The following is a 27,839-nucleotide window of genomic DNA, read 5'->3' as shown; positions in this document are numbered from 1 at the left end:
TGAATTCACTAAATGGTAGTCATTTTAGTTGGTCTTCCTGTCTTTCACAAAACAGCTGATTTGGCATAGTGGTATGTTGCTTTGATTGTTTTGCACAGGGTCCTGGGTTTAAGACTTGGCAGTGAAATGTATGGTGGTAACACAGCATTTTATTCTAGCAACTTTCCAACATTATACAAGCAATGTTTCAAATGTGTCCCTGGTTTTTGGGCTTTTACCCCCACACCCCCAAATAAATTTTGGCTTTTTCCAGATTTCTTGTGCTGCAAAGTTCAAAGATACAGCTGAGTGTCGAGTAGATTTTACAAGGAGCTGAGAGCTGCAGGGGAACAAAAGTTTAGTGCTGCTTATGCTGAGTCAGCTTGCATTGTTAATAGCACAACAGGTAGTGTACTTGTTTTTGATGAAGAAGGCTGTGGGTTCTACTCCCACAGCAGGTAGAGACATTGCTCATACTGTACTGTGTTGTAAAGGGAGTGGATGCTGCAGTCCTTTTTGGTGAAGATACCTAGTAACTATGAACCTGTTATCAGTTTGCCATCCATTCCCTATTACGATATTACTAGCTTATCTGTTTTTTATGCACCATAGGCAATTTATTCCTCAAGAGCAACAGGCACTTTATTTGTAGCTGAAGCAATGACATATAAAGTTGTTTGCTAGTTGCAACCTCTTCATTAATTACAGATTTCTTTAATGTGGAATTTAGATGACTTTTACTTCTTCAGAGATTGTGCATATTTACTGATACTGGTGGACTGTAGAAGTTTCAGTAGACTTTTATGATGGAAATGTTCTGAATTGGTCAGTTTTGTCATTATTGGTGCATGCATTTTGTTTCATTGTTTACTGGAAAAATGTTCAAAACAATAAATTTAAAATGCCGTCTAACAACTGTATTGCATTGTACAAGGAATATAATTTAATAGAATCAGGAAGGTGTATCAAAGAGCACGTGTATGTTTCATGTTCAAGGGGTCTATGATTTGAAAACACCCCAAAGTTAATCTTTATCTGCCACTGGCAAAATCCATTTTCTTTGAATGTGGGTTTCAATGCTGTTTCAATGAATGTGAGTTTCAAGGGCAGAGAAGTTTTAATGCTAAGTCTATTTTCATTGTGAGACTGCATTGCTTTGTTTAGCAGATATCTATTAGTGTTTGCACTGTAAAATGCAAAATAAAACTTTCAAATGAAATCCAAATCATTGCAGAAGTAAAGCAGTATGCACATTACAGTGTTTATGGTAAATGGGGGTGAAATAACCAATGAATGGGACATTGGAATGACTGCAGGGGGGAGGCTCCATTCGACCATGATTTTGTGAGGGGGGGAGGACATAGGTTCATAGGTTCATAGGTTTATACTAGGCTATCTGCCCTAAGGCATTTATAAGCCTAGCCCAAATTATTGTGGCTTACGCCACCCCTTATATGAAAAAATACTGTGCCCATTAGTTTGTTGTGCCTCTGTCCAGCAGTGACCCAGAGATGATTCCTGTAAACCTACGATCTCCCATCCACAGGTCTAGATTTCTCTTGAACAGAGTCAGCGAGGTGCTCTGCCTCACATGGACCGGGATTTTATTCCACAGCATAGGGAGTCTCTGAGTGATAAATCTATCCCTCCAGCACGTCCTATTTATATCCGTGCTAAGGTTTAAGTCGCTTGCTCTAGTGGTTTTGGTGGATTTGGATTTTTGAGGTGGAGCATGTCCATTAATTCCGGGTTGGACATGGCCTTGTATGTCAGGCACATGTCACCTCTGAGCAGACGGTATGCGACTGAATAGAGCTGGAGTTTCTTCAATCTGGCAGCATATGACAGATTTTGGAGTCCCTTTATCCTTTTGGTGAGGAACTTTGGGGTCTCTCCAATTGCTGCAGATGTCGGGTGAGATACATCCCGAATGGGGCATTGTACTCGATCATTGGTCTGATAAGTGAAGAGTACAGGGAACAATGACCTCACTAGATCTGGATGTGAATCCCTTCATGATCAGGTGGGCAATGTAGAAGGTCTTTCTAACCACTTTAGCAATGTGAGTGTCAAAAGAAAGGCCACTGTCAACCTGGGTCCCCAGGTCCCTGATAACCTCTTCTGTGCTTAGTGGATTGCCACCTATATGGTAGCTTGGGGTTACCTTGTTTTTCCCGAAGGGTATGACTATACATTTTTGGCGTTTAACTTCAGGCCATGGCTCTGGCACCAGCTATCTGTTTCCGTGAGTCCCTTCTGAAGGATATCCGTGTCCGATGCACTTTCCACTATGGCCCAGTTTGCAGTCATCTGCAAACTTTGTCAGCCAAAGTCCTCCCATGTTGGCCTGTACTTCTGAGAAGTAGATGCCAAACAATAGGGGCCAAGGACCGAGCCCTGTGGGACACCACTTGTGACCGGCTTGGAGTCTGACACAGCGCCAGCAACTCTAACCCTGTGGGTTCTGTCCTTAAGCCAGTTTGCAACCCATCTTGTGACATATGGGTTTACATTTAAGCTGGTAGTTTTTCTACAATACCCGAGTGGGGTATTGTGTCGAAAGCCTTTGCAAGGTCAAGGTAGGCTGTATGGACTGCCTTTCCTCATCAATGGCCTTGGTGACTATTTCAAGAAGTCGACCAAGTTCAAAAGGCATGATCTTCCCTTGACAAAGCCAAACTGGGTCGGGTCCAATGTCTGCAAGTCCCCTATATCTTTGTTTATGAGCTCCATTATGATCCTCTCCATAGCTTTGCAGACTAGACTTGTTAAGCTTATGGGGTGGTAATTACCAGGGTCCGTGAGGCACCTTTGTGGAGTGGGACCACAGTTGCCGACGCCACTCCTTGGGCACGTATCCTGTGGTAAGGCTGAGATTAAACAGCTGCCTTATGTGCGGGTTTAATTCCTCATTTAGCTCGTGTAGCACACAGCCGGGGACACCATCCGGTCCCATTGATGCGCTTTAGAGAGAGCAGCTTTCACCTGCGCATTTGAGATGTCCGGGAGGCTACACTCGGCTGGGATAGTTATCTCTCCTTTAGGGGAGAGGGGTGAAGTTTGCACTGAACCTGTCTGCCAGTATGTTGGCAATGTCTGTGGGTTCAGTGATTTTTGTATCATTTTGGACTAATTCTGAGCATATCTGTGAGTTTCCACCCAGGTTCCTAACATAGCTGAAAAAGGCCTTATGATTGTCCTTTGAATCCATGGCAATTTTTCTCTCAAAATTGGCCTTAGTTGATTTTATGAGTGCTCGTATTTTTTACTAATAATGATCAGGGTGACTTCCCTTTTATGGATTTTGTTCTATCATGTAATAGCTTTCTCCTCTTATTGTAAAGTTTGTTAATGGCTGGGGTCCACCAGACTGGACGCTTGCCCTTTGTGGAAAGAGTCTTGGTTTTATTTGGGATTGCCTGATCCATGCAGTCCTGGAGGTGTTCATAGAAGGCATTTGTAAGGGCTTCCGAGCTTGGGTTGTGGTTTCCTCTGACTCAGGGGCCTTGAAGGATACCACACCAGTCTTGAGTAGTGTGAAGTTTGCTTTAGAGAAGTTCTTCACTATGGTCTTTTTGTTTGGGGTGGGGCGGATGTGGATTTCCAGTGAGATTAGTTTATGATCAGATCTCACCAATGAGGGATATACTTCGGTGTGGAGCATTTTGTCCCCATGTTTGTGACAATGAGATCTAGTATATTTTCTCCTCTCGGGAACAGTGACTAGCTGTTCCATGGCATTTGAATTTATGAACTCCAGGAACCGTTGGGCTAGAAAGTTAGGGCTTGAGTAATGTTCCCAGTCTATATTCGGGTAGTTGAAGTCACCCAATATGATGGTGTTTGGAGATACATTTATACCCTCCAGTGTCTTCAGGAAGGCTGTGTGGGGTTCCTGAGTTTGAGAGGGTGGCCTGTAGCATGCTACAATTTGTAGAGCAGTTTTGCCTATTGTTAGTTGCACCTGGATGGTTTCAAGCTTCATGCGTTGCCACCAACCTGGAGGTGTGAGTATCCTTTATGAATATGGATACACCCCTCCTTTTGTGGAGTGGTCCGGGTTTTGGGGCCGGAACGCATGATATGAGGTAAAACCTAATAGTGCCGGGTGCTCTCAGGAGCCTTGAACCAGGTTTCAGTTACAGCACAGACATCGATGTTCTCCATACTGAGAAGGGCCTCGAGTGCGTGCATTTTGAGATTTAGACTTCTGGCATTGAGCAGCATTACCCTCAATTTCTTCCCATTTTTGTTTTCTAGGGTGGTAGGTTTAGAATTTGAGCCTTGCCTAAAAAGGCACTATGGGGTGGCAAGAGCCTTAGCCAATATCCGGAATCCCAGGGTGACAGGTGCAAGCCGTCCCTTATGCAGCGTGGCTTGTCAAGCATGTCATCCCAGGCAGACAGACACTGGATCCCCTTTGAATGACACCAGACATTAAGCCAATTGTTAAAGCTGATCATCTTGTCTCTATATTGTGGCATCATTCTTGGTGAAGGAAGGATACTGCTCAGGGTTAGGGTCATACCTGCCTGGGCTACATAATCAGAGAGCTCCTCTATGTCTCTTTTCATGCAGTCCAGGGAGGTATGTCTCAGGTCGCTCACACCAGCATGGACAATGTCTGTGTCATATTTGTACTTGCTGTGGAGTGACCAGTGCTTGTGTTATGTGGCGGATTCTAGCGCCCGATAGGCAGCTTACTGTGACCCTCTCCTTGTTCAGCCTGGTGAGTGGGACGTCAGTGTGTCTGACTATGGAGTCACCTATGACAAGTATGTTTGGTGTTGTATTTGGCCTTAAGGGCTGTGACTGCTTTGCACACTGCTTTTGTGGTTTATGTGTTGCTTGTGGGGTGTCTTGAGGTAGCAGTTGTTTGGGTGTCTGCTTTGGAGGCCTCTGCTGTTTAGGTAAATTTTACTCAGAGCCTCCGAGTATGTCTTTGTGTGTTTATGTGTTTGATTCAGTGGAGTGGTAGCATTATGTGAGGCTGGTTTTGTGGTGTGTGTAGTTGCCTTCTCCTCCTGTCTGGTCTTGCCAGTCCTGAGTTGAGAGAGCTCAGCCTCCAGTTTGGCTAAATAGCTGCATCTCTCAAGTATTTGTGTTATGTGGGAGGAGGAGAGGGTTGTCTGTGTACATGAGGCAGTTATAACATTGCCTCAAGATTCCCAGATTCACCAGCTGGACCGAGAGGAGATTGACAACTGACCTTTGGACATGCTAGAATAATATTGGGAAATCCTTAATTGAAAACAAGGGCCAGTGGGGAGTGAGGGTGTAGTGCTTTTAATTTTTAGTGCTGACTTATATAATTGCTTTAGTGAGCAAGTGCCAGGTAACTTGAGTGCAATGTGATACAAGTAACTAAATGCAAAATGACAAACAGTAACTTTCTTTCAAGTGAAACAAGGAAATAAGTACAGTAAGCAATGCAGATATCACTAGTGATCCACAGAAGCGCTGAGAAGTTGCGATTAGGTGAATTAGCTTCCAGGGAAATAACAAGCAAACAAACAACAAGTATATAAACAAAGCTAGATTCAGTAGGCCTGGATATAGTCTATGCTAGAGCAAACAAGGTGAACCAATTTCAGTAAGATACAGTTCAAATATTCAGGCACTATAAACCTTTAACCAGAAAATTCCCAGCTCAGAAGGGCAGAGTCCAGCCTCTTCTCCCACAAGAGTGCAGACCACGAACCTTCTTAATGTAAAATAACTGGCCTGAAGCCCAAGTGCCTAAACCAGAACTAATACACTTGGACACTGGGCTCTCAATCAGCAGTTCCCAACTTAGAAGGATGAAAGCTACCTGTCCTGCCACCACAGTGCTTGCCACAAACCTTCCTAATGTAAAACAACTGGTCTGAAGCCCAAGTGCTTAATCCAAAAGACTTGAATGATAGCTACACTTTAATCAAGTTACAACCAAGCAGTAATAAATACCATTGAATACTTTAGAGAATGTCTGGATTAGTGCTCAAGTTACACAAACAAAGCTAGATCCAGCAGGCCCGAATCCAGTCTATGCCACAGCAAACAAGGCACCAACTTCAGTAAGAAACAGTTCAGATATGCATGCACTATAAGCCTTTAACCAGAAATTCCCAGCTCAGAAGGGCAGAGTCCAGCCTCTCCTCCCACAAGAGTGCAGACCACGAACCCTCTTAATGTAAAATAACTGGCTTGAAAGCCCAAGTGCTTAAACCAGAATTAATACACTTTTAGAATAACAGACACTGAGCCCTCAATCAGCAGTTCTCAACCTAGAAGGATGTAAGCTACCTGTTCTGCCACAACAGTGCAGACCACAAACCTCTCAGTGCAAAACAACTAACTGGTCCGAAGCCCAAGTGTTTAAACCAAAAGGCTTAGAATGAGTTACACCAAGCAGTAATAAATACAATTGAGTATTTTAAGATGATGCAAAAGTAAAAGAAGTAGGTAAAAACACACGTACAGTAAAAGCCGATCCAATTTTTTTTTTTTCTTTTTTTATCTGAACAAGTGCAGTGCTCACAGAAACAGAAATGAGTGCTGAAAATAGAAAACTGGCTAGTTATATGAAAAAAAACAAGCTAGAAGGCTTCCTCAAACACAGAAGGGCTTGGGGCTCAGAAGCCTACAAATAGGCTGTACCACTTAACAAGAAAGGCAGGAAATAAGCTTAATTTTTTTTTTCTATTTCCCAGATGCTCTCTTTGTACACAGTAGGAGTGCCTGAAATCAGAATATGATCTCACTGCACTCAGTTGAGTGAGCAAATGGGATGGGCCCAGAGGCAGGCTGAGGGGCGGGCAGTTTCAATGCCACTAAGATTAACACCAAAACAAAAACAGGGCGGGTGGGTGGGAATAACTGAAGAGCAGAATAACCAGTTAAAAATTCCTTCAACACTCCTTCATACACAGTTTAAATCAATTTAAATACTGTATTTTTTAAAAAAGTGCATAAAAGGTACTTAAATTCTCTTATACGTCCAGTTGAATATAACCAAGTTCTTAGCTTGCCAAGCTGAAGTTTTAAAGCAGGAATTATTTCACATGCACCAGTTTAAATATGCAAGGACAGGAAATCAATGAATGTGGCTACCCCACACCTGTAATTACTAGCAAATAACAAAATTCAGCCAACACTAGCTTTTAGTTCAAGTTACTGAAGAGCAGAATAACCAGTTAAAAATTCCTTCAACACTCCTTCATACACAGTTTAAATCAATTTAAATACTGTATTTTTTAAAAAAAAGTGCATAAAAAGGTACTTAAATTCTCTTATACGTCCAGTTGAATATAACCAAGTTCTTAGCTTGCCAAGCTGAAGTTTTAAAGCAGGAATTATTTCACATGCACCAGTTTAAATATGCAAGGACAGGAAATCAATGAATGTGGCTACCCCCACACCTGTAATTACTAGCAAATAACAAAATTCAGCCAACACTAGCTTTTAGTTCAAGTTACTGAAGAGCAGAATAACCAGTTAAAATTCCTTCAACACTCCTTCATACACAGTTTAAATCAATTTAAATACTGTATTTTTAAAAAAAAAGTGCATAAAAAGGTACTTAAATTCTCTTATACGTCCAGTTGAATATAACCAAGTTCTTAGCTTGCCAAGCTGAAGTTTTAAAGCAGGAATTATTTCACATGCACCAGTTTAAATATGCAAGGACAGGAAATCAATGAATGTGGCTACCCCCACACCTGTAATTACTAGCAAATAACAAAATTCAGCCAACACTAGCTTTTAGTTCAAGTTACTGAAGAGCAGAATAACCAGTTAAAAATTCCTTCAACACTCCTTCATACACAGTTTAAATCAATTTAAATACTGTATTTTTAAAAAAAAAAGTGCATAAAAAGGTACTTAAATTCTCTTATACGTCCAGTTGAATATAACCAAGTTCTTAGCTTGCCAAGCTGAAGTTTTAAACATCAAACTCAAAGACAGCCCCGGCTGAACTATACCTCTCAACTGTCCAGATGTTTGCTTCTTATTTTTGGTTTGTTCCTCATAAAATTTGTGGTTTTCTGGCAAATCATTTATGAATGAAGTCACTAAATAATGACATACATTGAGTTTCAGACATCATAACCTTCAGAAAAATGCATGCTAAAGCAAGACCTGTTATTCTATCTACTGTCTTGAGTTTATACAAGAGCAATTTTTAGAACTGTTTGTATGTTCCCCCAATATATTTGGCCTTGTCCAGATTTCCTGTATTAAGAGGTTGAGAGGTACATGCAAGTAATTTGCTTTATAGAATTAGGAATATCCAAACCTCTCAACTGTCCCCAGTTTTTGCTCAAAATGTTGCTCTCCCCTTAATAATCTCTCTGCAAAATGGCAATTTTGGAATAAAACATGGAGGGCTTACAATTATAAATAACTGTAATGATCAGAGTTATAGAGTACTTTTATTTCAGAAATGCATGTTAATGCTCTTATTTTGTCAGCTGCTCAAGTTAACAGTACTGATATTAAAAAGGTGTCCCTTCTTTGACAGATTCCCAGCTGTATTGTGTGGCAATTTTATATTTTTGCATCACATTTTTGGTCCATTTTTCATAAAATTGTGGTTTTCTGGCAAATTAGTGGCAAATCATTAAAGACAGAAGTTAGAAAATAATGGCAGACATTTGAGTTTCAGATTTCATACCCTTCAGAAAATTCATACTAATGCAAGACCTACTACTCGTCTATTATCTTTCTGTTTATAAGAGCAATATTTAAAAATTGTTCTTATTTTTGGGCCTGTGTCCCACTTCTATGTATGGCTTTGTCCAGATTTCTTGCTCTGAGGTTGAGAGGTATGAGCCATCACCATCAGCCAGAGACATTTCAAATTGTGACATACTTGTTGCACCCCACTCCCCACTGTAGTGGCTTTGGATGTGTCCAAGTAAGGCAATGAGCAGTTATGCAGTGTAAGTGTGCAGAGTTTTTCCCCGTCCAAGGTAGACCACAAGTACAACCATGGCTTTTCATCTGTCCTTGATTTTGCAGAATGTTCTGGTTTTCTGTCATATTTTTATACTGTTGATTTATGCTTTTTATTATTCAGAAAATGCATGCTGTTGCAGTGCCCTGTTGCTCTGTGTTTAAGTAGCAATGCTTTAATGACCACCAGGTAAGCTTGTTGGAGACTGTAAGATGCAGGTAAGCTTTAATAAGCATACTGTTAAAGAATTACCAACATTGAAAGCCTTTTTTGTTGTTGCCATGCAGAGAATATCTACATAACTAGATAACGTATAAGCCTTAGGTATTGAAATGCATATGACAGTATTTGTAATAAAGGACAGGATTACAGTATTTTCAGAAGCTCATTACATTTGCTGGAGACTTGTAGTCATCTTTGCAGGCTTTACCCATAAACTAAACAGAATGCCAATCTATCATGTGTGGTTCATAACTTGTGCAGTAATCCTTTAAGCAATTTATCTTGAGCTTGTTTCTTGTTCGCTATTCATTTTTTACTTTGATCATGTCTTCCCCATGAAACAAGTAGATGGTTGTTGTCAGGCAGCAGATCTTTTTTGGATAAGAAACATTTTTACAAGTGGGGGTATCACAGAGATTGCTACGTTCAGCATGTTACTTGGTAATTTTATAAAGCTGAATATAAATTATAATTAGAACTGCTTTTGACTGACATTCAGTAATGTATTTAAAAAGTAATTTATTTTTTCATGCCTCACAACCTTTGTGTTTCCATCTAGATATTAAGTAAGTTGTCATGTAGCCAATGCATTGAAATATTTTTTCTTCTACACTTCATTTTGTCTTGATTGGACATTTGTAATGACGGTTTGGCACCCAGGGCAGCGTATTTAATTAAAGTTCCAGTTGTTGTGGTTTTGAGCATAGCCCCACCCCTTTTAATTAGCCCCACCCCTTCCCATTGGCCCCACCAATTCAGCTGTCTCCTGTAGCCCCCCTTTAATTTGAAGTCACCAGCTGCCACTGGCATTTCCCCATGTGTTTTGTGAGCTCTCACATTTAATCCCTTTGTTAAACAGCAGTTTATAGGCTCATCCTCCATTGCCATAATTTGCTTGGCATTAAGTTCTATGTGCCATCCCACAATTGCTTGGCTGCCTGCTGAGAATTATGCATTAACCATACTCCTAGTATTTCATCCTATAGTGGCATCACAAAGAATGACACACTTGCACTAAGTCATGGATTGGGTGATAATTCAGTGCTATCGGTTTTGGTTTCTCCATATTTAATTTTGTATCCTGCTAGTTTGCTATATTTATTTAATATTTCTACTACTTTTAGTACTTTCTTAAAATAGGTGAAACCCCCTAATATGCTTCTGTCAAAATTTACTTACACAGCCTAAGATATGAGGGCTGCCAGGCCCCCAGAAAGTATGAAGATCTAGATGCTCTGTGATGCATATTAAAATGTACTGTTGAAGGATAATGAATTGATAATGTTTTGTCTACTACCCAGAAGATGTAAATATGTATGTGTGTGTTTGCCAATGCCGTGTGCACAGGTAAAAAAATCAATGATATTGTTTTTTCATACACAGACACACACACACACACACACACACACACACACACACACACACACACACACACACACACACACACTACATGCTTACCTACATATATGCTATCACATGTCCCCATGGAAAGGAAGTTTAAGGATCATATTCAGGAATACTGTAAGAGATTTTAAATAAAAAAGAAACTTGTCTAATTACTGTGCATTATTTAAAACATCATTCTGCTAACCCCTCAGGTACTGAATATGTATTTTGCAATGATGTATTCACTCATTTAGGGGTGGCAAGAATTTAAAACATATTTTACAACATTAATGCTGCGGTGGTGGTGCTGCAGTAGCGTTGTCACCTCACAGTTAGACGTTGCCCGTTTGATTCTCAGTTAGAGCGTCTTCTGTGTGGTGATATGCGTGAATGGGTGCTCCTTCATTGAAGGTTGTGCGTTAGGCCCGGCAAGCCAGCACGTAAAAATCTACTGCCAATCATTAGCGGACCAGAGTTCTGCTGTGGTGACCCCTAACCGGGAAAAACCAAAAGACACAAACAAACATTAACTTTCATACTTTGGTTTCTTCTAGTTTGAATGTTGATATGAGCTATAAAGCCTTGTCTGTTTTTTTCATTAAGGTTGTTTATTGTTTTATTGTCTGATAGATTTATTGATTGATTGTTTATTTGACTGATGGATTTCTTTATTGTTTTTTTCCAGATTCCTCAGAGAGTCTTGCTGATTGAGTCACTAAGAGCCAAAAGCTCTGTTATCAGAATAAGTTTTTATTAAATGTTTATTGTTTTTGACAAACCATTTGTTATGCTATTCTGTTTAACTAAGGGTAATAATAAATCTATAGCTAGGAAGAGTCTTATTTTCCAGAAAAGTGATATCTAAGGAAAAGCTCACCCATCAAGGGACTCCATTTATGTCCAGAATAATTCACTAACTGTGCCAAAGTTTAAGATGCAGCAACTGAGAACCTCAGTATACCATCTGCAAATACATGTGTTAGTGGAGCATTTTAACCAAGCAGTAAAATGTATGGTGAAAAGTAATTATTTAGAAAAATAATACTAACTAGGACCAGTTAAGATTATACATTCTGTTTGCTATTTGAGAAGTACCACAAGCCTCATCTGGGTTTAATCCACTTGAGTTCTTATATGACAGACATCCTCATAGACAGTTAGAGATTGCCAGAGAAACGTGAATAAGATACAGCCCCATTTAAGTGTCACAAAACATTATACAAACTTACAAGACAGCCTGAAAGTGATAATGGCCACCATACAAGATAGGCTGAAAGTGATAATGGCCACCATACAAGAACACATGAGAAAAACCTCAAGCCACACAAAAAGGGGTATATTATAGGAATGCGAAGACCAGAGAATTCAAAGTTGGAGACCAGATGCTAGTTTGGTCTCCTCATCAGAAAGCACATTTGAGGCTTAATGGCAGGGTTCATTTGAAACAGTAAAAATTAAACAAAGTAAACTGTTGGGTTAAACAGACTGGTAGGAGAAGACCAGAACAAGTATTTCTATCATCATTCTAAAACCACAGAAAGACATACAGATCTCGGTAGCTACGTTAATGGCAGAAAATGATAATTCTGCTGAAGAGAGAATACCAACCTCTATTCCCTGCAGGGCAGGTAGATGACAGACTATCTAAGCCATAGCAATAAGGTATAAGGGGGAGTTGAACTATCTGGCAGAACAAACCAGAAACAACACATAACTGAGACTATTCCGGGGAAAACAAGGATAACTTTGAAATTTACACAATCCTAGAGTCATAGACAAAGAAATCAAAAGACAACAGACTTGCCCGACGAAAGTTTAATTTAGTAGTAACAGGTATAAAAATCACAAAATCACAAAACCAAGTATCGGATAAGCGCTTTCGTTTGGCCCCTGCCAAACTTTTTCAAACAATCTACACATCACTTCCTGTCAATTAAATAATATTTCTCTGTGATGTAAGCAATTAAAAACGTTCAAAATATTAAAGAACCAGTACACATACATAAATTAAAACCATTTAAAATAGTGTAATCAAACAATTTTCTATATATCGGACAAATGGCAAATAAATCATAAACATGTATATACTAAAAGAACATGTATATACTAAAGGAACAGCGTATAATGTGCGCTCGCACATTCAAACCCTTATGTCAAAAAATTCCAAAGAATGTATGAAAATGTTGTAAATATAGATTGCTTATGTCAACACAATACACTTAATAATTTGATTATGATCTTATACAATTCTAAGAAACATGTATTCTCCCCATGATGTAACTGGAACTAACAGAGGAGTACGTACATGGAGTGCTTAAAACTTTGGTAGTAAGCCTTTATTTCTAAATCAAAGTAATAGCTGATTGAAACTTTTAATTTCCTTCCGTTTATGGGATTCTCAGTGTAAAGTACAAAAAATATGTATACTATACGTTGTGTATTATTTTTAATTTCCACATAATATCCAGCAGCTGGAGACAATGTGTGTGTTTATTTTTCCTCGTCTAGAATAAAACGGAGAAATAAAGCACCAAAGTGGATATAAGTAAATGTAGTAACTATAATAACAAAGATGTTAATAATACACCTTATATTAGTTTTGTAAATAAATTTAAATAAATTTAAATGTAACCATAATAAACTTATAAAATTTAAATGTATATAAATGAATATATATGTCATGTAGTCAGTGTTAAATGAATTAATTAAAAATATTAAAAATAAAAATAAAAATAATTAGTTGATGTTGGCTTACTGTGTGAATATATTAAAGTATTAAAGTATACTATAAATATTACAATAAATGTAACTAAAAATTGAATATTTGATATGAAGTGTAAAATATAAAAATATTTTTCTTAGTAAAAATTAAGTTAACTAATGAATTAATAAATGTTGATAAGTTAATATAAAATGTATATATGTGGAATAAACCAATAAATAAGTGAATGTGAATGAATTATGTACGAGTTAGTTTATCTCGAAAATGATTTTAGCTTTAAAATGCTGACAACAGATAAAGAGTTATTCAAACCTGGCCAATTATTTGCATTTAACCTTAGCTGCCATTCAAGTTCACACCTTTCTAACAATAATTGCCACGCACCACCTCTAATATCTACTTTTAGGACATCCAATACTACAAATTTAAAGTTGTGAGATGTATTTATACTGATGTGTTTTGCTAAAGCATTTAATTCATTACCATCTCTTATAGCCCTTATGTGTTCACCTATACGTTCTTTCAATTTTCTTTCCATTTTACCTATGTAAAACGTAGTGCAATTATTACATAAAGCACAATAAACAACTTTTTCACTATTACAACAAGCTTTTTCTTTCAAACAAATCTTAGTACCGTTTATCGTTACTTCATTTGTTTCAAACACGTAAGGGCAATATTTGCATCTACCGCATTTAAATGTTTTGTCGTGTATTGTGTTTGATGTGTTTTCCAAATATTTTTTCAAATTCATGCCCTTTTTATATACTATAGATGGAATGAAATCAAAATGATGGTGTAATGATGCATCAGCCTTGATAAGTTGCCAATTTTTCTTCAAAATACTGTTAATAAAACCACTATCAGTATTAAAAGTAGCAATAAAACACTTAGTTAAATTTAAAAATATGTTTTTAATTCAACATTTTTTCATTATTGTAAAGTTTATTTACGTTTCTTAGATGACATATTTATTTTGTGGAGTGGAAGTTACGAGAAGTTAGAAGAATTTTTAACATACATTAATCTAACAACAACTTTTTAAAATTTACAGCAACAACCAATGCCACTTCTATAGCTTATTTAGACGTATTATTAGAAAAGGATACTATAAAAGGAGAGTTTACATCTAAAATATATCGCAAAGAAACGTATAGTAACAGTTTTCTGCATTTTAACAGCTGCCATCCTTACACTCAGAAAAGAGCTGTTCTAAAAGGCCAATTTGTTAGGGCCTCTAGAATGATTAGTAAAAGAGATGACTTTATAGTTGAATGCTTGAATTTACGTGATATGTTTAAAAACAGAGGTTACCCAGATAAACTAATAAATAACATTATATACGAAGTAGTAAACAAAAGAGATAATTCATATTTTACACCTTTATTAAATCAGAGAGTAAAAAACTACTTCTAATACATCAAGTTCCAATAACATGGGAAATTTGGATAATGAAATTAACACTCAAACATCCACCATTCAAACTAGTATTGAAACATCATTTCACACAGAAGTCCCAAATTTTACTAAGAGTTTTATTACTACTTTTAATACTGATAGTGGTTTTATTAACAGTATTTTGAAGAAAAATTGGCAACTTATCAAGGCTGATGCATCATTACACCATCATTTTGATTTCATTCCATCTATAGTATATAAAAAGGGCATGAATTTGAAAAAATATTTGGAAAACACATCAAACACAATACACGGCAAAACATTTAAATGCGGTAGATGCAAATATTGCCCTTACATGTTTGAAACAAATGAAGTAACGATAAACGGTACTAAGATTTGTTTAAAAGAAAAAGCTTGTTGTAATAGTGAAAAAGTTGTTTATTGTGCTTTATGTAATAATTGCACTATGTTTTACATAGGTAAAATGGAAAGAAAATTGAAAGAACGTATAGGTGAACACATAAGGGCTATAAGAGATGGTAATGAATTAAATGCTTTAGCAAAACACATAAGTATAAATACATCTCACAACTTTAAATTTGTAGTATTGGATATCCTAAAAGTAGATATTAGAGGTGGTGTGTGGCAATTATTGTTAGAAAGGCGTGAACTTGAATGGCAGCTAAGGTTAAATGCAAATAATTGGCCAGGTTTGAATAACTCTTTATCTATTGTCAGCATTTTAAAGATAAAATCATTTTTGAGATAAACTAACTCGTACATAATTCATTCACATTCACTTATTTATTGGTTTATTCCACATATATACATTTTATATTAACTTATCAACATTTATTAATTCATTAGTTAACTTAATTTTTACTAAGAAAAATATTTTTATATTTTACACTTCATATCAAATATTAAATTTTTAGTTACATTTATATGTAATATTTATAGTATACTTTAATACTTTAATATATTCACACAGTAAGCCAACATCAACTAGTTATTTTTATTTTTATTTTCATTTTTAATATTTTAATTAATTAATTTAACATTGACTACATGAAGTTTGAATTAACATCTTGCAGTATAACCATTATGTTTCCTTTATTTGATACAGTTGCTTGAGCTCTACTCAATTCATAATTTCCCACCTTTCCTTAACTGCTCCCAGATGTTTATTGGTCCCTTTCCATAGCAGGACCCCACTTGAGGTCTTTCCAAGCATATGGACCTGTTTAGTTTAATATTATTGCATAGAGCTCCATTTCCCACCAGTTATTTGCTGCAGTCATAATACATTTATTGATTAGGTTTCTTAATTGATTCAAATATTCTGATTTTATTGTCCTGTCTGTTAACTTTCTCCAATATTCTTTACTATCACTTGTTTTCTTTTCTGCTTCCATCTATAATAATAATTATTTCCGATTTGCATTGTGTTCATCATTTTGCAACTGACAGATTAGTTTTATCTATGTCACCTTATAACATTTTGCTAATTCCGGTACTCCTCTACCACTCCTTCTTCTAGAGTTTCCACTATACATTCCCATGTTAACCTTGGTTTCTTTTTATTCCATATAAAGCTCTTGATCAGATTATTCAAGTCTTTCCATTTTTGTGGTCCTGTGGTGTACAGAAAAAAGTTGGCCCAAGTGTAATACCAGAGGGACCACAGATATTTTTAATGCTTGTATTCGCCTAAGTCCAAAGTTACTGTTTCCCACTTCTTTTTTAATCCCTTAATTTTGCAAAGCATCGTGTTCCATATTTATACATGGGAGTCTCTTGATTGCTTAGCTAGTCAAATCCCCAAATGTTTTAGTTTGACATGCCCTCATAAATTTGGGAAAGTTTGTACTAATTTAGTTGCATAGGTGGTACATAATTCATTGTTATTGTTTTTATCTTGTCCTTGATAATTTTGTAACTTGCCACTCTGATAAATTGTCATTATTTTTTTGACTAGCTTATAAATATTCCTGTCTGGATTGGTTAACATTAATATAAAATTCAATGAAGAAAAAACAGCCCAATAGAAACCAGGTGCCCTTGCATATAAATGCGAAAAATCCACAGACAAACTCAAAACTACTGCAAAGGCAAGTAGGCAAGGTGGAACTTAGATCTCTGTTTTTATGTCTTGACATTCCTCAAATGCTGCAGAATTTTATTATCTTTTGAACTGAGAAGCTGGAGCCTTGCCTTTGCAGTAGTTTTGAGTTTATCTATTAATATAAAATTGTCCACAAACATGGCCATTTTGTATTGTCTTCTCCCTCCTGCCCAGCCCCTTACATTGGGCTGCCTAATTTTCTTTGCAGTGGTTTTAGATAAAGCACAAAAAGTAGGGGAGAGAAAGGACACCCCTGTTTAGTGCCCTTACCTATTTGTATTTTTCCATTACTCTGCCACTGGTTTTTACTCTGGCTTCTGAAGTGGTATACATAGGTTTTTATTAAATGTATTAAATGTTGGGGAAATTCCATAATCAGAAGACTTTTCCAAAGATATGTCCAATCTTCTCTGTCAAATGCCTTTTCCACATCCAAACTTATTATTAAATGTTGATTTTGCTGCAGTTCTTCCACCTGATGTGATTGATTTACCAGGCGTATGTTGTCATACCTTTGTCTCTTTAATAAACCTTGATTGGTCTTGATTTATTAGACTTTGTAATAGTTTTGCCATCCTCTCTGCTATAATTCCTACAAATATCTCATAGTCATCATTTAATATTGCTATTTTTATATATGACCCTGGATTCAATAAATCCCTCCCTTCCTTGGGTATAAATAAATGCACACCAGATACTGTGGCATCTAAGGTCCATTGTAGTAAAAACCAAGCATGAAACAGGAAAAGAACTCAACAGACCACCAGGCTAAAAACATAAAACCTTTTAATCCAGGATAAGAACGTTAGCGTTTTCAGGTAAAAAAATCTGGGTGTATATTAGAACATCGAAGTTTCAAAACTTCGAATGTTCTAATATCGACCCGTATTCAGCAAACGCTGAAAATATCGAAGCTACAGAAAAACAAATTTTTTCCTAGGGAAAGAATTCGGTTGTCCATTTCTGTTGCTTTGGTATTTTCAGTGCTGCGGTGGAAAGTTATGGGTCGGGTTCAGGTAAGTGTGCGATTGAGTGCGGGTTAGGTTAGTTAGGGTTAGGGTTCATGTTAGGTATGTATGCAATTGTGTGGATGTGAGGGTTAGGACGGGTTAGGTGAGTTAGGGTTAGGGCACGGGTTAGGTATGTGTGCGATTGTGTGGATGTGAGGGTTAGTGCAGGTTAGGTGAGTTAGGGTTAGGGCGCGGGTCAGGTAAGTGTGTGATAGTGACGGACCTTAGGGTTAGGGTTTGCGTTAAGGTAAGTGGATAGTTAGTGGTGTATGTTTAGGTGTAAGATTTTAGGTGTATGTGTGTGGATTGCTGTTTGTTTGGTGTGCTTGTGTTGTGTGTATGTGTTTTGGAATAGCGAATTTTCCCTAGGAAAAAATTTGCTGTTCTGTATGTTCGATGTTTTCAGCTTTTGTTGAATAGGGGTCGATATCAGAACATTCGAAGTTTTGAAACTTCGATGTTCTAATATAGACCCAAAAAACCTTCACCAGGTAAACAACATGGGTACAAAGACAGTATTAAAACAGCATTCAAAATACAACCAATCACAGTTTTCAATCAATCTAACAATTAGCAATGAGGTCTATGCCTCTTAATAACAGGCTTTAAAGGCACAACACCATTGAGCCGTGGGTTTCTATCAGCACCCAGTTAATAATCTGCAGAGTTTCACAATATTCCATCATCATGTAGTCTTATAGCAGCAATGTTAGATTGACTGAAAACTGTGATTGGTTGTTTGTATTTTAAATACTGTTTTAATACTGTCTTTGTACCAATGTTGTTTGTCTGATGAAGGCTTTTTTTTACCTGAAAGGGCTAATGTTCTTATCCTGGATTAAAAGGTTTTATGTTTTTAGCCTGGTGGTCTGTTTAGTTCTTTTCCTGTTTCATGCTTGGTTTTTACTACAACGGACCTTATGTGCCACAGTATCTGGTTTGCATTTATTTATTTCTATTTTTTTTATGGAGAAGAGGCACACATGGCTAATATTACTGAAGACTCTGTTGAACTAAATTACCATCTGGTAACACCGGTGACTAGAACTTTTCATGAGAGGATGAGGAAACTGGCCACCACTGACAATAATCCTCTCCTGAATGTGACACTCTCTCAACAAGAAGGGGCAGCTGCCTTGCCATCTGAAAGTGGTGAGTCCTTCATGGAATTGTACAATATACTAGAAAATGCGCTTTATAAGCTCAAGTGGCTTCAATGGCAGTGTTTACTTCTAGAAGCCTGCTTGCATGTCCGAGTAATACCTCTTGGTATGAGGGTTTTGTACATGCCCACTTATGGGGACCACCATCCAGATTTACTAGCACAATGGCAGGAGATTCATTTTGATACAAGTTATAAATGTATGCATTTATTGATTGATTACTTTTAACCTGAGGAGCAATGACTCATAAAGACTGTTGAGAGACATCAACTGGAGATAGAAAGCAAATTTTCGAGTGAGAGTTATCTTCTCAAATTGGATTTGCTGTATTGTGCTATTAGTGCGCATGATACAAAACTTCAATAAATCAAAATCAGAAATTACAAAGGGATTTTCAGGATTTTAGTATTGGCAACATTTTTGTTTGGCCCAGGACTGAATCCATTGATAAAACTTGGAATGTACAGCATAGTACTACTGCCATGGGTGATACAGGATTGGTGCATGGGCGGAACTGAGGAGATCGAGATAGCCAATCTGATGTTGACTTCCATGACTCAGCTATAGTGCAGATGTGTGAGGCACAGCCTATAGCTAACAAGGAGAAGAAAGGACAGCATATTACCAGCATGGAGAAGGAAGGGAAGTCCATAACCCACCTGGAGAAGGAGGGGCTAACAACTGTTGAACGGACTTCAAGAGTTGAAGCTACAACCAGCACTGGAGTTTTTTCTGGTGGCCTAGCCTTGGGACCGAGGCCAAAATCATTATACTTGCAATTGGTTTTTCATCCTCTACTAATTCCTGTGAGAAAGAAAAAGGAGAAGAAAGTAGAGACACAGGGACAGAATCACAAACGGAGTCATATGAGCAGGGAAGGGAAAAGAAGAAAGATTTCAGTGTGACTGCAGGTACAACACAATTGGTTTATAACCTTTCTAATATTGTTTTTACTGATGTACAACTTTATGTTTTGAGCAAGGGATTGAATTTTGTGCCAGCTGAGTCTCAAAAGTATGGTGACTTGATTCTAGACTTAAAGCAGTTTGGTAGGAACCCACAGTTAAAAAAGATGTTTGGTGACTCTGCATCAATGAATACTGGTGTGGGATACTTAAAGAAACCTAGTTTGTATGCCCCACCGCCCAACCCAGTTATTGCTACATTTATAAGAACTTGTGAAGATCAGCTGAGGAATTTTATAGAACATGGTAAATGTAAATGTTTTTTAATTTAACTGCTAATGAGAGATTAGCCTTGCAGGCTTTGGCTGACAATTCAGATCTAATAATATGACCTGCAGATAAGGGGGGGGGGGGCGTAGTTGTCATAATGGACACTGGTTTCTATATTAACAAAGTCAGAAGTATGCTTGAGTGTGATACTACTTATAAAAGACTGACTTTAAATGAAGCGAGCAATGTGACTGCACGTTAAAAATGTTCTTTTTGATTTAAAAGAAAGTAATATTCTGGATGAAACTATTTTTAACTTTGTCACTGTTGATTCCCCTTTGATCCCAGTCTTCAAAGCCTTACCTAAATGCATAAGGACTTATATGACCCACCCCTGAGACCTATTGTATCTGGCAGGGGATGGGTCACTGAATATTGTTCAATGTGGGTTGAATCACAGCTGAAATCAGCCATTTCTTGTGTTTCTAGGATTTTAAAGGACAGTGCACATTTTCTAACTTTGTTATATGACACAGCTTCTGGTAAAGATTTTTATGGTAATGCCCTGTTGGTGACACTTGACATAAAAAATGTATTCACCGTTATACCTGATAGGTATGGGCTTGACGCAGTGAAAACGTTTTTAAGGTCTTGTCATTTATTTGATAAGAGTACAATCACACAGATCCTTCGTTTATCAGAATTAATATTAGAAAATAATATTTTCTTCTTTAAGGAACAAATTTATTGGCAGACATGGGGGTGGCTATGGGCACCCCCTGCGCAAATTTGTATGCAAATTTGGTCCTTGCCCAATGGGAGGAGGATGTATTATATAAAGAAGGGCATAAGTGGGAAGGGTCTCTTGACTTTTATTCACATTTTGTGGGTGATGTCTTCCTGTTGTGGGAGGGCACCATAGACACCTTGAAAGAATTTGTCTCCTATTTGGAATCAACAACTAGTTTTTTAAGGTTTTCCTTACAATACTCTTATAGAGATATTGATTTTTTGGATGTCAAAATACTATGTGACCCAAATCATGGTTTGAGCACCAAGGTATTTTGGAAAACATGCTGGAGAACTGGTGCGTTAGCAAAAGATAGTATGCATCCAGGGTTTTTTATTTAAAAACATTGTGAAGGGGCAAGCCCTTAGGATGTCTAGACTCTGTACAGATGATGTGAAGTTACAGGAGGAGATGGATGAGCTTATATCTAGATTTGCCTCTAGGGGCTATAGCCCTGAAGAAATAGTTGAGGGGGTTCAGGATACCCTTCACACTAGAAAACATAGAGCTGCACCCTGGTTCTCTGCCCAAGGGAAAGGGAACAGATTGGTGCTGAAGGAAGAACTAAGGGTAGGTGTACCAGCAATGGTAAGAACAAAAGTAATGTTAATTTGTATATTAAATATAGTAGTTATGTTAAACAGCTCTGTGATATAATAAGGGGGAATTGGAGAATTTTATCCTCTGATGACACGCTAAGAGGAATAGTAGGGGATGCCTCCAATTTTGTATTTAAGAGGAATAATAATCTGAAACAGATTTTAAGTGATAAAAATAATAAAGATAAAGTTAAGTTTCCAAAAAAGGTGGGCACTTTTCCTTGTCAGCACTGTAAAGCATATAAGTATATATATTCAGGAAGTACGTTTACTCATCCAATTACTAATAGGGTTTATGCGCCAAAGCTCTTTGCAACATGCAATGCACAAAATGTTATATATCTTGCCCAGTGCACATACTGCACATCATTCTATGTAGGTAAAACCAACTGCAGGTTAAAGGATAGGGTACTTAGACACCTATTTGGTATAAGACTGCATGATGCACATAGTGCTTTGTTCCAACATGTACATAAATATTAAGGGCATTATTTTCATTTTATGGTGCTGCAACTTGTGAAAACTAGTTTAAGAGAGGGAGACTTATTATTATGTTATTAGTCCTCATTTTGACCACCCCATGCTTCTAATCTATATCCCTGCTTTACTTGCTTCTGCAGTATATATGCTGTTTCTTCTTTGGAAAAAAAGGTTTCCTGAAGGAATATTATGTTACTATTCCCCCTTCTTATATAGTTAAATACCTTTTGTCTCATTCTTTTGTCTACTATTCAATTTACATTCAAACTCAAAATTTGAAGAGTCATGTTTTGCATATGCTGAAAAATTCTGCCCTTCCCCCTTTGTGTTTGCTTTCTCCTTATTGCATCCCCTGGGTTTGTGTTGTTTCTTCAGTTGGGGCTGACAAAGTCGATTGCTTGAAACACTCTCTAGCACCTCTTCTGACTGATTTGATTCAACAAACGTTTTGGCTCCTGATAGAAAAAATATTCTAAATGCTGGTGGGTCTATGACTTTAAAACTTAGCCCCAAGCCTCTACACAGTTTGAAATATGGTATGAACTTGGTCCTCTTCATTCTGGTATGAACTAAGAAGTCTTAGTTGACAAAAATTCTATTTGCACCAACTCTTAGGATTTTGTCTTTTTTCCACAATGCTCCCATTAACTGCTCTTTTAGTCGATATGTTTGTAGTTTGACCACCACAGGACATGGAAATTGCTTTTTCTCTCCTGCCGGCATGTACAGTCTGTGGGCCCATTCTATCCTGATTTCATCTGTTGATATGCTAGTGCATTTTTGCAAATGTTCAATTATGTATTCTTTACATTTGACCCTTCTGCTCCTTCTGGTATATTCATGAAATGCAGGTTTTTACTCTGACCCTATCTTCCAGTTTTACCAGCTTATAATGCAAGACTTCTTGTAATGCTTCTATTGTCTCCATCCTGCTTACTGTTTTTTCGCATCCTTTTTCAATTTCTGAATGTTGTCAGAATGCTCGTTTAATGCCCCTTCCATTTCTTGTAATTTAGAATTATTTCTTTTCATGCAGTCCATCAAGGTTTCTCTCATTTTAACTATTTCTTAATAAAGTCTGTCTATTTTCCCCTTCAAGGTCGACATCTCTACTACTGGCACCTTCTCACCTTGTGGAGGGGGTGACGTCTTACTGTTGTACAATTGGAGGAAAAGTTTTCCTCATTTGATTTCTTCACTTTTTTGATTTTATCCCTTCTCTTCAACATCTAACACTTCTGTTGAGTCTTTTTTGTCACCCACACATTGTTTTTTTACTATTTCTGTTTGTCCATGTAGGGAATGCAAGAAGTGTTGGGAAGGCAAGATTCTTGACCACATTAGACTTAACAAAAAAATATTGACAAAGTTCTCTAACAGTTAAATCCAAGAAAAGGCCAGCCTTTCAAATAGTAGATAGCTTATTCCAGAACACAGGCCTTAATTTTGGAATGGTACCCCTGTGACCTTTCAGGGGTAAATGGACGCAGTACTAAAGCCCCATGTCAAATATGCAGCAACTTAACTAGATGATATCACAATGCATTCTGAGGACTGGGACTTCCATTTAACTAAAGCATTGGTTGTGTTAGACTTACTGAGACTAGCCATGATAATGCCTTGAACAGCAAGTTAGGCATGACAGAGGTAAAGCATTTAGACTATGTAATAGGTAGGGGTATTGTTAAGCCCAAAAAAGAAAAGTTAGAAATAATAAGAAACTGGCCTGTTCCAAACACTGAAAAGCAAGTGAGAGCATTCTTGGGAAAAGGAGTTGGGTGCTCTCCTTACAACCATCTAGATTCATAGTACAGCATTGACCAGGCTCAATTCATCGCAATTTAGATGGCCTGTCCAGGGCTCAAAGCCCATTCAGTGGGCCTGAAAGCGAGAATTTCAAAATAATGATGTAGCATAGTGTGACAGTTATCAGCAAGCGGTACATCAAATTAAATGAAATTGACAGAAAAAATGTAAATTATTTTATAAATATTATATGATGATGGTGGAAAATACACATTTGTAAGTTCTATCATTTGTCCACAACATCCCAGAAGAATGTTTGCAATAATTAGACACTACGCAATCTCAGCAAGTTCCATCCTGGATTTATTTTACACTGTGTCAGTCTTACAGCTTAAAAGACAAACAGCAAGTGGATGGTTAACACTGCTTGAAATAGTAAAGGGTGAATACAGGTAAGACTGGCAGAGAATTAAAAAAATGTTTCTTGATAAATATGTGCTGTATGCAACTGTTACATTTCTTTAGATAATACTTCTAGTTATATAAATTAATATATTCTTCATACCTCCTACACAGTCCTCCATACAAGATTCTATGCATTAAATGTGTAAAAATGATCACAGCTGAAAAGTGCAGTTCTATCAACTTATAAGTATGTTGTTGTTTGTCTTTCGGCTTTTTCCCGGTAAGGGGTTCGGAACTCTGGTCCGCTAATGATTGGCAGTAGATTTTTTATGAAACGTCAAGGTACCAGCTCGACGTCCAACCTTCAACGAAGGCACGCCCATTTACACACCCATGTCTTTCGACGTATACATTTAAAAGGCATTGGAATGGCTTATATATTACAGTACATAATATTTTGCTCTCCTACATGACAACATTCTTTATTGAGAGAAAAATAAAGGGTTCTTGGGCTGTCCATTTACTTTTCTTTTCTTTTCTTTTTAATTAGGTAAATCTAATGGCAGTTTCTTAACATTGCAAACATTGACATCAGATATGAAATGTATAGGCATTTGTACACTTACAATTGCATTTTTGTTTTGCTACTGTCATTACTGGTATCACTGCTCTGAGGGAGCTTTTAGCTGAAGTTATATAACACAGGTCTTTACTGCTTTTTTCACATAAAATAATATGTGTTTAACCCTAAAGTGACCATTAGTGTTCATGTTCTGCAGGCCACCTGTTGCCTGTATGTACTAATAGGCTGAGAGCATGGACTCTGATGCAGTATTACATGTGTGCCTCAATGTAGTGTTTGTACTTTGTAGAATGGTGTGGCTGTGGTGGGTAGAAAATATAAACTGTACATTCAAGAGCAAAACAAAACCAGAATGTAATTTTCATCATCACACTAAGATATAATTCAACTTCTTACTCTTTAATTCCTTCCAGAAGTCGAAAATTGAGGTTGTCTTCAGGTTGGAATGGTTGACCAGCATTATCAATGAATACCAGCTGTGTGGGTTTGCTTTTTCTTACCTGGTAACAGAAAGTATACAATTGACTTGTCTTTTATTTGAACAGCATTTCTTTTTTTTTTTAAGGCATCAAGTCATTCTGCTATACTAGCACTAATTGCAAAATAATTATTAGATGTTCTTAAGTTTTAACCTTCCACTCTCTAAAAACATATAATATACTGAATGTACACATACTGCATACTAGCCACAGAGTAATTATAAAACCATCATTCCCACGGATTCAGTAATCTCCGTATCAGAATAGCGTTATTCCGACATGGAGAGGACTGTACCTGTGCAAGCAAAGCCATAGCAGTAGCACACCTTGCATATTCATGAAGGCACACTACTGTTACATCTATTCAGACACTGAGTCCAGGGGGGGGTGTCTAAGCAGTGCACACATATCTAACATGCCCCCTGCACTCAAATAGGGACACTCTTTAAATACTGCACTGACAAACCTTGAAAGCTGATATAATAAAAAAGTTTGCAGTAGCATGGGCTTCCTGCAGGGTATTAAGACTGAAACACCAATTTTGCCATGTGAAAGTGCCTTATGGCCATATCTGTCAACTGTACAGGTTTCTGCAGAATGTCCAGATGCCTGTCTGACATACTTCTCACCCTCCTAGAGCAAGAAAGCTGTACAAAGCCATAAATAATGAGGGGACAAAGGCACAAAAATTGGGACACTTTTTTAAAAATTGTACTGACAAACCTGGAAAGCTGATAGAATAAAAGGGTTACATTAGCATGGATGTCCTGAAGGGCATAGACTCATAGGTTCATAGGTAGGTACTAGGCTATTGGCCCTGGGGCCTATACAAGCCCAGCCAAAAAGGTACCCTGGCTTTTGCCACCCAAGAAAATTATTTTCCTGTGCCACTGTCAAGCAGAGCCACAGAGGTGATCCCCAGAGTAAATTTCCTATTTCCCATCCAATCATCAAGATTTTTCTTGTAGAGTGCTAATGAGGAGCTTTGTTTGATATAGATAGGTAATTTATTCCAGAGTATGGGAAGTCTCTGGGACAGGAATCTATCCCTCCGGCATGTTCTGTTTATTGTGGTGACAAGGTTTTGTTCCCTAGAGCATGTAGCTCGGAGGGATTAGGATTTCTTTAAGTGGAGCATGTCGAACAGCTCTGGGTTTGACATAGCTTTGTATGTTAGACAGAGATCACCTCTGAGTAGGCAATATGCTACCGAGTAAAGCTGGAGTTTTTTGAGACGATCTGCGTAGGGCATCTGTTTGAGGCCGGTAATCCTCTTTGTGAGGTATTTCTGCGGCCTTTCCAGTTGTTGTAGATGTCTTGTGAGGTACATACCAAAAGGGGAGTTGTACTCTATAATGGGTCTAATGAGTGATGAGTAGAGGGGAGCAATAACCTCTTTTTTTCTGGATGAGAAACCTTTTGTGATGAGGTGTGCCACGTAGAAGGATTTCCTGACTACTGTGGTGATGTGATTATCAAAGGAGAGACTACTGTCCACCTGTGTCCCAAGGTCTCTTATCGCACTTTTGGTGTTAAGTATACTACCGCCTGTATTGTAGTTCATGGGTACAGAATTTTTACCAAAGGGGATGACAATGCATTGAGCCTGAGGCCATGGCTTTGACACCAGGCATCTGTCTAAGTGAGGCCCTTTTGTAGGATGTCTACATCGTTAGGAGTTTCGATTATGGCTCCTAGTTTGCAGTCATCTGCAAACTTCATTAGCCAAAGACCTTCTGTGTTAGCTTGTACTTCAGAGAAGTAGATATCAAACAGGAGAGGACCCAGGACTGAACCCTGTGGTACTCCACTTGTCACTGGTCTGAAGTCGGATTTGGAGTCTGCTACTTTCATAGTGTGGGTTCTGTCAGTGAGTCAGTTGGCAACCCATCTTGTGACATAGGGATTTATACCTAGTTTAGTGAGTTTATCTATAATTCCAGAGTAAGGGATTGTGTTGAAAGCCTTGGCAAGATCTAGATAGGCTGTGTGAACCACCTCACCCTTGTCTACAGCTTTGGTGACTGCTTCAAAGAAGTCTATCAGGTTTAGGAGACATGATCTGCCTTTTACAAACCCGAACTGGGTGGGGTCCAGAGTTTGGAGATTACCAATGTCTTTGTTTATAAGTTCAATGATGATACGTTCCATGACCTTGCAGACCAGGCTCATCAAGCTAATGGGGCGGTAGTTCCAGGGGTCCGTGGTGGCTCCCCCCTTGTGGAGTGGGATAACCATCACTGTGTACCATTCAGCAGGCACAAAGCCTGAAGTGAGGCTATGATTGAACATGGTACTTAGGTGGGGTGCCAGTTCGTTCTGTAGTTCATGTAGAACACAGCCTGGGATGTTGTCTGGTCCCATGGATGCTGTGTTCTTGGCTTTGGAGTGTGTAGTTTTACCTGTGCAGCCATGATTACATGACCTTTGCATTCTTCTGGTATAGAGATGGGCTCTTTAGGGGGCGAGAGGGGAGTAAAGTTAGCACTGAACCTATCTACCAGCATGTTGGGAATATCAGTTGGGTCTGTATATTTAGTGCCATTGTGCTGTAACTCAGAGCAGATGTGAGTGTTGCTATTGAGATTCTTGACATAGCTATAGAATGCTTTGTGGTTGTCTTTAGAATAAGTGGCAAT

The 27,839-nt window shown here is 37.8% G+C and overlaps 1 protein-coding gene across 1 annotated transcript in view; it reads right to left on the bottom strand.

Annotated features, from left to right (window-relative positions):
• Positions 1-27,839, bottom strand: part of GASK1A (golgi associated kinase 1A) — a 623,122-nt gene that overhangs the window by 81,970 nt on the left and 513,313 nt on the right. Inside the window, exon 4 of the mRNA XM_044064946.1 lies at positions 25,118-25,221. Within this exon, the coding sequence (XP_043920881.1) occupies positions 25,118-25,221 (104 nt within the window). The remainder of the gene's footprint in view (positions 1-25,117; positions 25,222-27,839) is intronic.

The sequence above is a fragment of the Protopterus annectens genome, chromosome 3.part0, assembly GCF_019279795.1.
Source record: "Protopterus annectens isolate FY-2018-M chromosome 3.part0, PAN1.0, whole genome shotgun sequence".
In the NCBI taxonomy this organism is placed as follows: domain Eukaryota; kingdom Metazoa; phylum Chordata; order Ceratodontiformes; family Protopteridae; genus Protopterus; species Protopterus annectens.
Note: the sequence above shows the minus strand (reverse complement) of the source record. Positions and strands in the feature narration are given on the sequence as shown.